The 16,849-nt window shown below is 43.7% G+C and overlaps 1 protein-coding gene across 1 annotated transcript in view; it reads right to left on the bottom strand.

The window, feature by feature from the left end:
* The window catches only part of MYO3B (myosin IIIB), a 279,760-nt gene that overhangs the window by 125,317 nt on the left and 137,594 nt on the right, over window positions 1–16,849 (bottom strand). Inside the window, exon 11 of the mRNA XM_069985142.1 lies at window positions 648–744. Within this exon, the coding sequence (XP_069841243.1) occupies window positions 648–744 (97 nt within the window). The remainder of the gene's footprint in view (window positions 1–647; window positions 745–16,849) is intronic.

The following is a 16,849-nucleotide window of genomic DNA, read 5'->3' as shown; positions in this document are numbered from 1 at the left end:
TAATCGTTGCCTGCTATTACACGAAACGATTATCGTTCAAATTCGAACGATCTAACGATTTTTTGAGCGTTAATCGTCCTGTGGAATAGGGGCCCAAGAGTGATGCTCAGGAATATAAAGCCCTTTCTTAATAGGAATAACTGTACCCCAAACAGCTCTGGGCACTGGGACCCAACTAATGGAAGGTGGGAGACTCCTCATCCTTCCTCACTTTAGGCTACACTCAATAGGATTTCCTCTCTCTAGAGAGAATAGAGAGAGACGGAGAGAGATAAGCAAGAGAGACTGTTCCAACTAATTCTAATGTAATGCAATGTACTCATGCAGGTACATAGGCGTCACTTTGCACAGGGAGTTAACATAGTACAAAACAGCATAAAGTAACAAAGAAAATCACATATAACATCATGTATACCAGTCAATACCCTCAATCTACATGAGCATAGACTTAGACTCTACACATATACCACGACTAATTCAAGAAAATTTAGATGACAAAATGACCATAATCAGAATTTAAAAAAAACCCACAACAAAATATCAGCTGCTCATTCACTAAAATCACAACAGGTTCTGGAAGATACCATATCATAAATGTAGTAGAACGATAAGCCGTATGGGAACATAAAATTTGGGAGGCCATTTACCTCATCCAGAACCTCCAAGTTGACCAGGTCATCGTCCAGACAGGTGTTCTCCTTGGTTTGCAGCACATAGGGCCTCCTGGTGTGCATCCTTTCATACCTGTGCCATATAGGATGGTGTTAAAAAAAATTCAGTTAACACCTTCATAGTGGTTTGGTCTTCAGTTATGGTGGATTTAAAGCAAATTTATCAGCACCTTAGAGATGTATGTTATATTGCCCACTCATTGCACAAGTGTCCCTCATAGTCTCCAGCATGAATGGTGATCTTCATACAGCGGGAGCCCGGCCTGTCTACATAACAGAACGTCTCCTCTAACACGCTGTCTTTCTGAAACACGATTCCCTTTAACCGCACAAATGGTCGAGCCTGAGATGTAATCTTGGTCCTTATGTTACGGAATTAGAAGCAAAGACATTTTTATCTGCTAACTCTACGTAATCTGATTATAACCAAAATCTTCAAACTAGTCAACTATTAAATTAAAATGGACTAATAATGAAACCCGACTCTGGGATTATTAAGGCCGCTCTGCCGAGGACGGGGAGACACGCTTACTATATTATCTGCATTATGTTGACTTGAATTATAAAGAACAATTTCGAGTTTACAGCAAAGGAGCCTCCTGCTGTGGAGCACTTAGCACTGATCCACAATGAGGCTTCTGACAGACATTTCCCTCATGGAGGCTGTGCCGTCACATGGTCAGACTTGTAAGGTAAATCCCACATCTCCCAGAGCTAAGGGCATGAATGGCGATCGTGCTAGTGAGAAGGGAGTGACACATTACCTCAGCAATGATATTTACTGATGTAGGCTTGTATCCTAGATAGCAGTTTTTGGGTTATACATCTGCCCATTAACCCCCTTATGACCAAAGATCATTCATGCACAGATGTCCAGGTCACCATGAAGCAGCTTTCTCCTCCTCACAGACAGGGCTGGTTGGGAGCCCATTGAAATCACCCCCTTTCCTAGTTAACAAATAAAAATCCATCCTAAATTTAAAGAGGTACTTCAGCAAAAATCTTTTTCTTTTAAATCAACTGGTTTCAGAGAGTTATATTGATTTGTAATTTAATTTTATTTAAAAATCTCAAGTTTTCCCATACTACTCAGCTGCTGTATGTCCTGCAGGAAATGTTTTTTTATTTTCAGTCTTACACAGTGATCTCTGCTGCCACCTCTGTCTAAGAATGGAACTGTCCAGAGCAGTAGCAAATTCCCATAGAAACCCTCTACTTCTTTGGACAATTTCTGACATTGACAGTGGTGGCAGCAGAGAACACTGTGTCAGACTGGAAAGAATACACCACTTCCTGCAGGACATACATCAGCTTATAAGTATGGGAACACTCACAATTTTTAAATAGAAATAAATTACAAATCTATATAACTTCCTGAAATCAACTGATTTGAAAAAAAATATATATATATTTTCGCTGGATAATAAATAATAAATTAAGGATGGAGGGATTTCTTTTCCCTTTAATAAGGAATATATAAACTGTCTATGTAAGAGGGAGGCCATAAACAGCTCAATATGTAAGAGAGCCCAGTATGTACTTCAGGCCCAAAGGGTAGCAGAGTGGCAGGTATCAGCAGGACGGCTGGATGGGATTGTGTTTCTGTACAGCAGGAATGGGGAACCTTCGGCCCTCCACCTGTTGCTAAACTACAATTCCCATCATGCCTGGAGAGCCAAAGGGAGGGACTAAACATGTCTCAGTATAGTCTGCTTTCTGTTTGAGAAGTCATCGTATAGTGGACAGTGTCTACAGTAACTATGTATAGTCTGCATCCGAATACATGTAAAAAATGTGTATAATATGTGTGTCCCTAGTATCAATAGGAATATTTCTGTAGGTTACACTCCATGGATTGGAAATGTGTGTGGAAAAAATGTCGTCATTTATTAGTGTATATGCCACATCAAACCCGGGAGGTGAACTTGCTCGATATATGGACCTAATCCGTATCCAACACTGCAGCAAAACACAATGTGAAACAAAGTTCTATTGATTTCATTATAGCAAAGATAAAACTTTGCCCCCTTTCAGAGGCAAAACCACTGCCACAAACCAAATCACCCGGGGCAGGAGGTCCTGAAGCCTTCACATCTCAAGTACATTTTTCACAATGACAACTTGGAATAGACCCCATAAGAGCGGCACGAGCTGTCTCTATGCTACATATGCCCTTGAGTTAAAGGTTATGATAATCTTCCCAAGTGACTCATCAGACGTCCTCCGCTAATGCACACGTGAGGGATTTTACAGGAGGCAATTATTTTACTGAAATTAATGGAAATGTTTGTGATTTTGTATGAAAATGAGTGCGCTTTATGTTCATTTCTTCCAGGCATCTTCAGAGATGTGCACTCATCTCTAAAAGCAGGCAATGCTGCATCTACTTGAAATGCATGAAGGCCGTCTATATTAGAAATAACCATAAGCATTTACGTCAGTTTAGAGGCTATGTAATCTCCCCAAAGCTAAATAGTGGTGGCCTATCAAGGCATGAGTAACAAGCAAAGACGTAAACCACAGCCCTTCCACTCCAATGCATAAAGTATCACTCCAGGAGAACAATCTCCTTTTCTTTGTCTTTACAGTGTACCCAAAGAATAATAGGATGTGTTTGTGGGACATGGGCATTTACATGGAATGGACAACACACAGCCATGGATGTATTATACACCTGCTGTATACCAACACACCAGCAACAGACGGCAAGCTTCTTAGATGTTCAGCTTTTGCCTGGTTCGATTTCTTACCAAACCTGGTATACCTGGCAGGTGCTTACACATAAAAGAACCACGTCTTAGAAAGATCTGACAGAGAAGTTGTGAAAACTAAAACTTAATTTTACATGGGTGAACTCAATGAGCTCTGCTGTCGCACTAAATTGTCTTCAGCAGTCGTACTGACAATGATTGGGGCAGATGTGTGCATGTCTGTCTGTGCAACATGGAGCATCATAGAGCATCGAGTCGGGGGGAACTCAGCATAGCAGTGTGTAGAGACTGAACAGCATTATATGCCAGGAAGCTGCCTCTGCCTGTACTGTGTGTGCAGTGTCTCCTTCCTCTGTAGAGTTGTGTGTGCAGTATCTCCCTCCTCTGCAGAGTTGTGTGCGGTGTCCCCTCCCCCGCAAGAGCTGTGAGTGCAGTGTCCCCCTCTACTGCAGAGCTGTGTGTGCGGTTTCTCCCTCCTCTGCAGAGCTGTGTATGCAGTGTCTCCCTCCTCTGCAGAGCTGTGTGTGCAGTGTCCCCCTCCTCTGCAGAGCTGTGTATTGAGCATTCCCCTCCTCTGTAGAGCTGTGTGTGTAGTATGTCCTCCTCCTCCTCCTCTGCTGGGCTGTGTGTGCAGTGCTCCCCTTCTTTGCAGCATCTAGTGTTCCCCTCCTCTGCAGAGCTGTGTGTGCCCCTATGCAGAACTGTGTGTGCAATGTCCCCCTCCTCTGCAAAGCTGTGCGTAGTGTACTCCTCCTCTGCAGAGCTGTGTGTGAAGTGTCCCCCTCCTCAGCAGAGCTGTGTGTGCCCCTCTGCAGAGCAGTGTGTGCTGTGTGTGTGGTGTCCCACCACAGGTGTTTCTGCTTAGAACATCCCTTGCAAAAGCCTAGTACCTCAACAGTAAAGTGGTGATGAAGTCATTTATAAGTTTTGCCACTAGATGTCAGTATTATGTATATTCATGTATGTATATTTCACAGCTGTAGTCATGTAAGAGTTATTGTGTTGTAGCTTGTGATTCTGTACACCAATGAGAGAGACTCTTTCCTTCTATCTATCTCTATCCTCCTTTCTTCTTGCACTCTCTTCTACACCCCTCACAGGAGCTGTTACATACACCCTGAAGGAAGTAGTCACATGGGAAGAGGAAGTGTAAGTAGTTTCTCTTTGTTTCTCTGAGAAGCAAGACACACAGATCAGGCATCAGGCTTGTGCGTGTAGTGTCCCCTCCTCTGAGTTAGCCAGGAGCCTGGCTCTGCCAGGTCCCCTGTCTGGGACAGATCAGCTGTAGTGTACAGAAAGAAGAAAAATTCTCTCCAGCTCTTGCAAATTTGTAATGCTTGATTACACATGTGTACAACACCGACGTGTTTCAGACCCTACTGGGCCCTTAGTCATGTTTTTCTGTAAATATTCAAATTTTCTGCTAGAAGTCAATACTATACACAGGCAGAGTGGTATCTAAATCGACATCCTGTAGGGAGAGTGCATGTGACGCCGGGCACAGCCACACAGCTCTACAAAGGAAGGAGACACCACACACACACAGTACAGCAGAGGCAGCTTCCTGTTATATAAGTGCTGTTCGGTCTCTACACACTGCTGTGCTGAGTTCCCCCTGACTCGATGCTCCATGATGCTCCATGTTGCACAGACAGACATGTACACCTCTGCCCCAATCATTGTCAGGGCAACTCCTGAAGACAATTGAGTGAGACAGCAGAGATCATTGAGTTCACCCATGTAAAATTAGGTTATAGTTTTCACTCTGAGGACAAACTCCTCTCCACTACTCTGAACTCTCTACTCTTCTCAGGATGCAACCAAGTCAGCTCTGCTATCTTACTTTCTACCTCAGTATCTCTCAATACAGATCTGGTGAACACAAGTCTGTATCTCAACAGTCACTATTTATCTTGTATCACAGAAGACTTGCTAGTAAAGAAAGTTTATTTATTTTACTGGGACTCTGGGATTATTACTGGGATTATTGCATCAGCACCTACACACAAGCTACACCATCCTTGCGTCATCTCCCCTTTCTGTGGGTGGCGGTACCTACAGTCCTGGTGGGTCATATCTCCACTGCGGACCACCGAGATAAGTGCTCAAGGGACCCATAACAACCCCGCAGGTCACCGACCATTGGGGAAGGGTATAGCCAGCCACACACAAAAAGCAGGTATACCATCACACTTGTGTGCTGAGTTAGCACTGGCGTCACGACAATCTCATAACTGGCTGAGCTATATTCCACCGAACAACCACCATAGAAGTGGCGTCACCCGGAACAACCAAACAGGTTGCAGGGCTATAACATGTGTCCCTCTGCAGAGCTGTGTGTGCAGTGTCCCCCCCTTCTGCAGAGCTGTATGTGCAATGTCCCCTCCTCTGCAGAGTTGTGTGTGCAGTGTATCCCTCTTCTGCAGAGCTGTGTGTGCAATGTCCCCTCCTCTGCAAAGCTGTGTGTGCAGTGTCCCCTCCTCTGCAGAGTTGTGTGTGAAGCGTTCCCTTTCTCTGCAGAGCTATGAGTGCAGTGTCTCCCTCCTATGCAGAGCTGTGTGTGCAGTGTCTCCCTCCTCTGCAGAGCTTTGTGTGCTCTGTGCCCCTCCTCTGCAGAGTTGTGTGTGAGTGTCTCCCTCCTCTGCAGAGTTGTGTGTGCAGTGTCTCCCTCCTCTGCAGAGTTGTGTGTGCTGTGTGCCCCTCTGCAAAGCTGTGTGTGCAGTGTCCCCCTCCTATGCAGAGCTGTGTGTGCAGTGTCCCCCTCCTCTGCAGAGCTGTGTGTGAGTGTCTCCCTCCTCTGCAGAGTTGTGTGTGAGTGTCTCCCTCCTCTGCAGAGCTGTGTGTGCAGTGTCCCCCTCCTCTGCAGAGCTGTGTGTGCAGTGTCCCCTCCTCTGCAGAGTTGTGTGTGAGTGTCTCCCTCCTCTGCAGAGCTGTGTGTGCTGTGTCTCCCTCCTCTGCAGAGCTGTGTGTGCAGTGTCTCCCTCCTCTGCAGAGTTGTGTGTGCAGTGTCTCCCTCCTCTGTAGAGCTGTGTGTGCTATGTGCCCCTCCTCTGCAGAGCTGTGTGTGCTGTGTCTCCCTTCTCTGCAGAACTGTGTGTGCTGTCTCCCTCCTCTGCAGAGCTGTGTGTGCAGTGTCTCCCTCCTCTGCAGAGCTGTGTGTGCAGTGCCCCCTCCTCTGTAGAGCTGTGTGTGCAGTGTCTCCTGCCTCTGCAGAGCTGTGTGTGCAGTGTCCCCCTCCTCTGCAGAGCTTTGTGTGCTCTGTGCCCCTCCTCTGCAGAGTTGTGTGTGAGTGTCTCCCTCCTCTGCAGAGCTGTGTGTGCTGTGTCTCCCTCCTCTGCAGAGCTGTGTGCGCAGTGTCTCCCTCCTCTGCAGAGTTGTGTGTGCAGTGTCTCCCTCCTCTGTAGAGCTGTGTGTGCTATGTGCCCCTCCTCTGCAGAGCTGTGTGTGCTGTGTCTCCCTTCTCTGCAGAATTGTGTGTGCTGTCTCCCTCTTCTGCAGAACTGTGTGTGCTGTCTCCCTCCTCTGCAGAGCTGTGTGTGCAGTGTCTTCCTCCTCTGCAGAGCTGTGTGTGCAGTGCCCCCCTCCTCTGTAGAGCTGTGTGTGCAGTGTCTCCCTCCTCTGCAGAGCTGTGTGTGCTATGTGCCCCTCTGCAGAGCTTTGTCAACCTCCTTTGCAAAGCTGTGTGTGCAGTGTCCCCCTCCACACCCTTCTCATCACACCATGCTTGGTAACAATGTGAAGTCCTACACAGTTTCTTACCACTGAGTGGCATGGATGAATAATGCTGGACTCCCTATGTGAAAGGGCCCCATAGTAGCTGCATGGTCCGCCTCTCTCAAATACTTTAAATATAACCCACAATTCTTTCCCCCTCCCATACCTGATATTCAATGTTCTTAAAAAGTTTGGTCCATTCCACCAAGTAACTGCCCCATTATCTGTAACTAACAACTTACATAATTTTTTCTTATGTTTCCGCTATTATATTTAGCTCTTCTATTACAAAATACCCAAAACCCTGAGAATATTCGTCTAAGGCAACCTCCTGCCTCGTGCAGCGATAAAAGGCAAATTTCCTTCTTCATTAAAATCTAAAAACAGCTAATAATTGCCGCCATGTACCATTTATGTAAGTGTCTGCATTTTGAGGAAATCTAATTCCTTTATTTATTTTGTCTGTGAGCGATTTTAAAGACACATTTATCCGACCTAGAAAGTAGTCAATAATACCTCCTATGCGGAAAAAAGCTGCAGGCAAAAATGACATTTAGTTTCTTTTTAATTTATTCATTTCCCTATAAGCCTTGGTAATTAGACTATTAAACAAAATGGAAACATAACTAGCACATAAAATCCATGTGTTTATTTTCATGGGGGATTTTTTTTTTTTATGGATTTTCTAAGCACGATCCTAGGAAGCCGGTAACATCCTTACATAACCAGCGGTAGAACTCTCTAGGGTGTACAGAAGAGTGCAAAGGTTGAGCCTGACCGGGTTCTTGGGCCCCCTAGGGGTAATTGATTGGTTCCAGTGTCATCACAAGCCCCTAGCCCACAGGGTACGAATATAGAACATCTTTGGGAATAGGAATTGGTGACATCAGATGTAACTGATAGAGAGGAATTTACATCATACGCAATATGCATATGCAATGAGCTCCCCCTAGTGGCTGAAATAGCCAGACAGAATTTAAAGAATTAAGAAGAATTAAGAAAAATTCAAGGGGTATTTACCTCAGGTAACATACATGCTAAATTATCCCTCTCCTGGAGACTAACAATTTCTTCCATACTTGTTATTGTCTTTTCAGTCTCCTTCCCCATTTCTGAGCTGCTGCAACAGCTTAATTAAAGGGGTTAAAGAATATTTATAATAATTATTTCCCCTGGGCTGCTTACATGTAATAGTAATTTATTTAAACTTTTCAAAATTCTTCTCTCCTCGCATGACCTGTGACATATAGCCGGCGAGGAATTGAAGGCCCCTAGCCCATTAGGTAGGTAAATGTGATGTCTTTAGGAATAGGAATTGGTGACATCGCAGGTCATGTGATGCACCAGTAGAGCAGAGGACAGGAGAATTTTTCTGAGAGAAGATGCAACTGATAGAAGGCGGTTACAGCATACAGCTCCCAATGAGTGCTTTATAAATATTGTATGCAGTGAGCTCCCCCTAGTGGCTGCAACAGCCAGCCAAAATTTTTTAAAATCAAAGGAGTATTCCCATCTCAATTAATATAGTTAATCTTATAGTGCCTAGGATTACGAGCGTAATTCATTCCGTGTCCGTGTTTGTAATCTAAATCACTCTTAAACCAAAGCAAAGTTTCCCATAAGAATTAATTAAAGTGCAGACAAATGGTTCCACCCCCCCCCCCACATATTTTTTTTTAATTCTAAACAACATGTAAAACAAATGAAACAAACATTTAGAAATAGCTGAATATGTGATATTATAAGTTATAAGTTATATTATAGCAATCAGCATGTGGAGTATAATGTATAGTAACTGCATAAACCTGAAAAAGAACAATTTGTACATACAGGATGGAACTGCAGATCCCCATAATGCAGTAGCGTAGTACAACAGGCTAGAATAGAGAAGCAGGGCTGCTGTCAGAGGTCTGTGTGGTTACATGACAACAATGGGGAAGGGGTGTGTGTTCAGCATGGACCAATCATGAAGTGATAATCACAGAGCTGTTCAGGAGGACAGAGACAGTGACGTCTCTATACAGCATTGTAAATGGCTGAGTGTAAGTGCAAGCACATTATGGCAGCAGTATGTATAGCTGAGTGTAAGTGCAGGCAGATTATAGCAGCAGTGTGTGTAGCTGAGTGTAAGTGCAGGCACATTATAGCAGCAGTGTGTATAGCAGAGTATAAGTGCAGGCACATTATAGCAGCAGTGTGTATAGCTGAGTGTAAGTGCAGGCACATTATAGCAGCAGTGTGTATAGCGGAGTATAAGTGCAGGCACATTATAGCAGCAGTGTGTATAGCTGAGTGTAAGTGCAGGCCCATTATAGCAGCTGTGTGTATAGCCTAGTGTGAGTGCAGGCCCATTATAGCAGAAATGGAGCGGATGGGAAACAAAAGGCCTGACAGAGACTGCAGGGAGCACGAAGGAATGAGCAGGACATATGTGGGCACATACATGCAGCACTCTCTGTCCGGGGAGAGAGGGGTTACAGCTATGTAGAGATTACCTCACAGTCATGTCCCCTGATGTAAGCCCCAGCCTGAAGTGGATCTGCTATGATTTGGAAGATGAGGGAGACTTCCTGGGTCAGAGTACAGAGCTGTAGACCCCGCTATGCAGACCATGCCCCTCCCCCAATCGCGCTCCCACCCAGCACAGGGAGCTCTTAAACCAAAGCAATGCTCTCAAACCAAGTTACAATTTTGAAAAACTGTGAGCTCTTCTTGCAAACCCTCAGTATATTCATTTAGCAAACTTGCCCCCTTCTCTTTTCTTCTCATTGTTGAAATTTGTCTAGGTTACAGACCACAGTTCTGCCTTAAAAACAGTAGTCTGGCTGGTGAATATATAAATATAGGGGGAGATTTATCAAATATGGTGTGAAGTGAAACTGTCTCAGTTGCCCCTAGCAACCAATCAGATTCCACCTTTCATTCCTCACAGACTCTTTGGCAAATAAAAAGGTGGAATCTGATTGGTTGCTAGGGGCAACTGAGGCAGTTTCACTTTACACCATATTTGATAAATCTCCTCCATAGTTTACACATTTTTGTATACTACACAGTCTAAATACCTTGTTTGCTAAATGAATGTAATTCCAAAAATACTTAACTTGATGAGCCCTACAGGATCAACAATGTTAGTAAAAATGGGAATAGCCCTTTAAGAACTCTGTTCTGCCCCAGTCACTGAGTGGCTGAGCGGCCAGTCCATCAGCTGGGTCGTGAAGTGTCAATGCTGAAGAACTCAGAGCCTGTCAGGGGTCCCAAGGCTGGTCCGTCGCTTACTGCCAGTATGGGGAGAGGCAACTTCCTATTCCAGATCAATTCCCCCCTGCCAGATTTTACAAATGGTCAGACTTCTCCTTTAATGAGTCTCTGGCTGACCAGTGTTTGCTTAGGTCCATGTGGTTGCTGTAAAGAATCTCTCTATATGCTGTTAACAAAACCAAAGTTTAGGGAATATGGCTGCCCCTATGATAAAATATATATTTATAAAAAAAATTACAATTTGAAAATAATAACAGATCACAAAACAAATATATTCTTCTTTCATTATCTAAAGTGACACATCCCCTTTTGATAAAATAGAAAGACCCCCAAAAGCTGGTGGTGGCCCCCTTTTCTATATGCTGCACTCGTATGTTTATACAACCATGGTTCTAATTACAAAAAATAAATAACATCCTTTAAATTTCTGTAAAATGTGCTAAAATTCAGTAATCCGACCTCATTGATTCCCTTCCTAGAAGCCAGGCTGGAAGCTTTCATGCTGAATGGGAAAGGTTTTGTGCTGGCTTCTGAAAACTGAATCTGCTCAAGTGAAAAGTAATTGTTTCACAGAAGAAACCGGACAAGCTGAACACATGGTGGGCTGTGCGGAGACTGGAGAAACCTCTTAATAACCCCCATACAGTCAGCCCAGCCATTATAAAGCTTTCCTGGGTCCAAAAATAAAAAACAACGCAAGGAAGAGCCAAACAGACCCGTAAATGGCAGATACCCTGCTGATAGCTGAGGTGGGTTTTACACATATGACAGGTGACATGACAGGCCTGCGCAGACATGTGTATTAATAGAACGAAATACGTAGCAATTCTTATAACAACTTTTTTCCTACTCAACACACCATAGAAAAGATGGAAATTGGTTGCTGATGGAATCACCTTAACATTTTGTCTGCACATTCTGTCACTTTTAAAGGGGTACTCCGGTGGGGAAAAAATTGTTTTCAAATCAGATGGTTGTAGAAAGTTACACAAATTTGTAAATTACTTCTATTTAAAAATATCAAGTCTTTCAGTACTAATCAGCTGCTGTATGTCCTGTAGGAAGTGGTGTATTCTTTCCAGTCTGACACAGTGCTCTCTGCTGCTGGTGGCACTGTGTCAGACTGAAAAGAATTAAACAACTTCCTATAGGTCATACAGCAGCTGATAAGTACTGGAAGATTTTTTAAGTAGAAGTAATTTACAAATCTGTATACGTTTCTGACACCAGCTGATTTGGGGGAAAAATTCATCTGTAGTATCCCTTTAAATGAACACTAAATAATTTATTTTCTGTCATTAAAGTTGTAAAGTTTTTATTGTCTGAGTGTTGATACCCCAACCAATTGCTAGAGCTGGGAGAAGTATATATGTGCTTTGCAGGTTGTCTCCCAGCTCTGTGCCACGCGACTGAGACAGACTCCAAATGTCTCCTACTTATTGTGACAAACTGATCTAAACTTTTGACTTTTCTCTACAACATCAGATGAGAAGAAATCCAACTGGATCCAGTAGCATGAGGTTCAGTGAATTTATTCAAGCAAAATACATGGGGGGCAACAATTCGACCCAAGAGGGTTTTTGTCAGGCTTGTCAAATACCATGCTGGGTTGAAATGTTGCTTGAATAAATTCACTGAACATCATGCTACTGGATGCAGTCAGATTTCTTCTCATGTGATATTACACGATCACCTACTGGGATCGCAGACTTTCCGGCCTGAATCCCACATCAACTCAATGGGAATTTTCTGAACTTTTGTACTTGGTGCTGTTGGATCTCTAATACTGTATATGGTTTGTCTGCAGAACAAGTCAAAAGTTTTTTTTAAAGTGACCGGTACATTTTAAAGAAATTGTCTGGGATAAAACAGGTGCACCAAGCAGACATCAAATACAGTGTGCCAAATACACAATGACTCAGGGGTGTGTGGTGTCCCACTACAGGTGTTTCTTGCCTTTAGACCCTTCACAAAAGCCTGTACTCTAAAGTAGAAGTGGTAATGAAGAAGTACCCAAGTTTTGCCACTAGATGTCGCTGTTATGTGTATTATGTACCTAGGTATTGTACAGCTGGATGTAACTAAAGGGTTATTGTTTTAGGATCTGTGCACCAATGGGAGTTCTTTCTTGTTTCCTCCTATCCCTATCCTTCTCTTTCTCTTAAACTCTCTTCTCACCCACTCTCAGCACACCTTATAACTGCTGTAGAAGGCAGTCACATGGGGAGAGTAAGTGTAGCCACACCTTAGTGAGTCTTACTCTGGCTTTTGTAGAGGAAGGACGCAAGCCAGATCGGTCCCTGTAGTAGCCGAGAAGGGCCCTGGCTCCTGCCAGGCCCCCTGTGGACAGTCTTACTCTGTAAGACACCTTAGCACTTTTTCTTGAAAGCAGCACTTCCATACAGTATGCAGTGCTGAACGCACTGTTAGAGAGGACAAGTCAGGAATCACCGCAACCCACGCCGAGAATCAGTGTAAAAGAGCAGGACAGTATCCAGCAGAAGAAAGGAACTAATCCATATAGAGCAAAGTTGCTAGGAGCCTATGTACTCGTAGTGCAGGTGTAATCGGAAAATTCTGACCACTCTGCTCATCCCAGGTAACAAGGTTTGGGACTTGTGTCACCCTCTAGGACGGGTCGCCCGACACTGGTGGGCATTAGGTGATACAAAGACCAAAGAGTCAAAAAAAGCGCACAAGTATTCTCTCTACTCTAAAGTATTCTATTTATTCTCCTTCTAAAGTTCCGGCAGAGCACACTTCTACCCTGGGTTGGGACATCTCTTGACATTCTCCTCTCTCCTTCTCAGAACTTCTACTACCTCTCAGCACACATCTCAGTCGGCATAACTGTATCTCTCTCTCACAACTTCCCAGCACAGTTCGAGTTACTAAAGATATTATCAAGTCAAGATCTTAATATATATATCACTGTTGTCAGGAACCGGACAGCAGGACAAGACAAGACAGTGAGCCCTAAGCTCAGCCCCGCCCACTGACTCTACCTACTTGCCCCCCTAGGCTAAACCCTAGGGCAGCAACTGGGCGGCAGTCCCTGTACTGGCTTGGTGGGACACAAAGACAAGACAGACAGACAAAACACAATAAAGAATAGTCGACAGTCCGGGTCACAACAATCGGGCAGCGCAGTACAAAAACACAATCCAAGAAGCAAGGTCTATAAACAGGCAATATGGTCAGGGCAGGCAGCTAGCAGGGATGGTCAGAAATACAAAGCAAAAAGAGTCAGAATAAACAGAGCAAGAGAACCAGAACCAGGCAGAGACAAGCTCAATATCCGGCAGTGAGAGGCAGGCTGGCAGACACTATATAGGAGACCAGAGGTCCAGTGCAGGAGCTGATTGGACCAGACCCCTAATCTCCTCAGAACACCTGGGGCAAGAGCAACCTGACCAGACAAGTTAACCAGCATCAGAGTTAACTCCGGAGTGGCCAGGAGTATCTCAGGCAAAGCGGGTGTGGCTGAACAAACACAGAAGGAAATAGAGCAGTGTTCAGACAAGGTTCAGGACACTGCACAAACATACAAAAACACTGAATATCAGCGCCATCTCAGGCGCGCAGCACGAGCCAAGGGGCGCACGGAGTTCGGCACAGGCACATTCATGACAACTGTATTGAGTCTTCCTACAGTAAAGAACAGTTTATTTATTTTAACTGAACTCAGTGGATATTTGCTAAGCACCTACACAGTCATTGCTTCTTCCTTGGGTCATCTCCCCTTTCTGTGGGTGGCGGTACCAATAGTCCAAGTGGGTCACAACTCCACTCCAGACCACCGTGATAAGCGACCAAGGGACCCCCTCACATCCTGGCAGGTCACCGACCACAGGGGAAAGGATATAGCCAGACCCTTTAAAATAAAAGCAGATGTGCCACCATACATGTGTGCCCAACCGGCACTGGCATCACGACAACCTAACATCTGGCTGAGCTATATTCCGTCCAACCACCAGAGAAGTGGCGTCACACGTTACCACCTAGCAAGTGACCAGTCGAGCGTACACCACAGGGGGGCACAACAAATGGGGTAACAATTATTCCAGGCATCTTCTCAGGAGAAAGTGTATGTACAATAGGAGTAGCACTATCGTTGGACATTGCACAAATGAGGCTACAGGCATACTTCTCTACAGCCTTCTATTTCCACTAGTTACTTGAAAACTTCAGGTTAAGACAACCTACAGTAGGTCTAATTTTTGAGGTTTAAACAGTGATACAGGTAAAATGATCACTGGATGTGGCTATGGAGGGTCTCCTGGGGCATAGTGTTCCAACTGTTACATACCTATATACCTATAGTATATTGTAACAACAACATGGGGGCATTTAGCTGTCTCTGTTATAAGAACCAACTCATTTTGAACCCTATTTTGACCTTCTGTATCAGTCTATTGTCCAATACTGTAACAGATACATAAAGAAAAGGAAGCATCAATTGACTATAGGCAATGTGTCACAATGGCTCAGACAGAAAGTAATGCAGTTGCCTGTATACTCATGTTGTATGTATATATATATATATATATATATATATATATATATATATGTATAGACAAGGAAACAATGGGAGATGCTAATGTACAGAATGACTAACCCATGCCGCATGCAGTTATGAGTCACTGGGCAGGATGCTAATGGTGCCCGCGTCAGCTACGGGTTTTCTTACAGTATTAAGTGGTCGTGAGCTTTGCCAGGCTAAATTCTGAATGATTTGCATAACGACTTCTGTTTAGAAGTGAGGCTCTGCCACCTTCTGGACACAAGTAGAACTGCAGCTGTCTGATTCATTGCTGTAGCTTTGTGTAAAAGCTGTTCATGATAATAAAATCACAATTATAAATAATTGTAATTGTGTAATTGTACGATATGAACATTTTCAATTTAATGAAATGAATAGTTACAAAGAATCTGCATATAATTAGAAATGTGGCAAATTTGCCTGCGCCCATCGGCCGCACAGAGATTTGTGAGCTCGATGTCATTTAATGGATGCAAGCTAAAAAAACAGGTTGAAGTTGGTAGTGGATATTATTCCATCTTTGCTGATGTTAGAAAACTTTCCCCAAATTCTGACCCTAGAGGGAGATGAAAGTTGTTTTTTTTTTTCTGCAAAAGGTTATTTTTAACATAATTAAAACATACATACGATCAATATTAGTTGTTTGCAAGATTTCTGCTTGCTGTCATTAAGCAGAATTCTGCCATTGGATTACAATCTGTTCTGGTCATGTGATGGACACACAGGTATATGACTTAGTACAAGACAGAACCCTGACAACTGTATGATAACAAATAACCTTCATATACTAAAATCCTGATACCCCTTGGGGGTGAGTTCACACGTACAGGATCTGCAGCAGATCCGCAGCAGATTTGATCGTCCAGAGTTACTTTGCATTGAATCTGCAACTTCAAATCTGCGCCATCAAATCTGCTGCAGATCCTGTATGTGTGAACGCACCCTTAAAGCAAATTTACCATCAGATGCCAAAAAAAATTGGCAGTACCTTACTGGCATTAGTGCAGGGATCACAGTGATTCCCATGGTCAGTGCCATTTTCTTCTTGAGGTGCACTGACCTGGCTCTATGCACTGGAGGCGGGCTCAGTGATTATATCCCCTCCCCTCGGTGACGCGACTCCATTAGAACCAAGCAGGACTGCATCACAGAGGGGTGGGGATATCATCACACTGGGGGCATCGGGCCCACCTTTAGTGCATAGAGTCTGGCCAATGCACCACAAGAAAGCACGGGAACCGAACGTTTTGAAAAAAGGACCACGCCACCAGGATACTGGCACTGGTGCCGATTAGGTCCTGCAAAAATGTTTTACATAGGTCTGATGGTCCATTCTGATCTGTCCCCCAACTAATCTCAGATTGTGCCCCCTTGTTCTTGTGTTCAGTTTCTTCTATTAAAAAGTTTCCTTCTTGGCATCATATACCATATTATACACATACTATATATACTATAGAGTATTAACACCAAAAGGTTATCCCAGTCTGCCATGTATGAAAGCCACAGGGACATCATCCACGTTGGGTAACGATGAATATCCTAGCCTTTAACCCTTTAGATGCCGCAATCAACACTGACAGTGGCAATTAAACTTGTTTAATAATATGAATTTATTATGTAACTAATTAAAACAATAAATAAAAGACACATTATATGTCTGCAACAACCCGGATTATAAATGCTTGTTTTTTCCTATCCCACCTCCCAAACAAACTGGAAAAAAAAAAAAAGTTAAATAACGAACAGTGTAATAGTTTAAAAAAGGACAGATTAGCACCAAAGAAAACTTTAAAGAGTCACTGTAGTATATATATATATTTTTTTTTTTTTTGGGCAGAAATCAATCAGAATCAGAAGTTTTTAAGAAACTTTGTAATTGGGTTTATTAGCCAAATCTGCCATTATCTGCATGTAAAAAGCCTTTTCCCAGGTCCCCCTCTCCCTCCTCTTTT

This window comes from Dendropsophus ebraccatus, chromosome 9 (genome assembly GCF_027789765.1).
Source record: "Dendropsophus ebraccatus isolate aDenEbr1 chromosome 9, aDenEbr1.pat, whole genome shotgun sequence".
Classification (NCBI taxonomy): Eukaryota; Metazoa; Chordata; class Amphibia; order Anura; family Hylidae; genus Dendropsophus; species Dendropsophus ebraccatus.
This window is presented reverse-complemented; position numbering and strand designations above follow the sequence as displayed.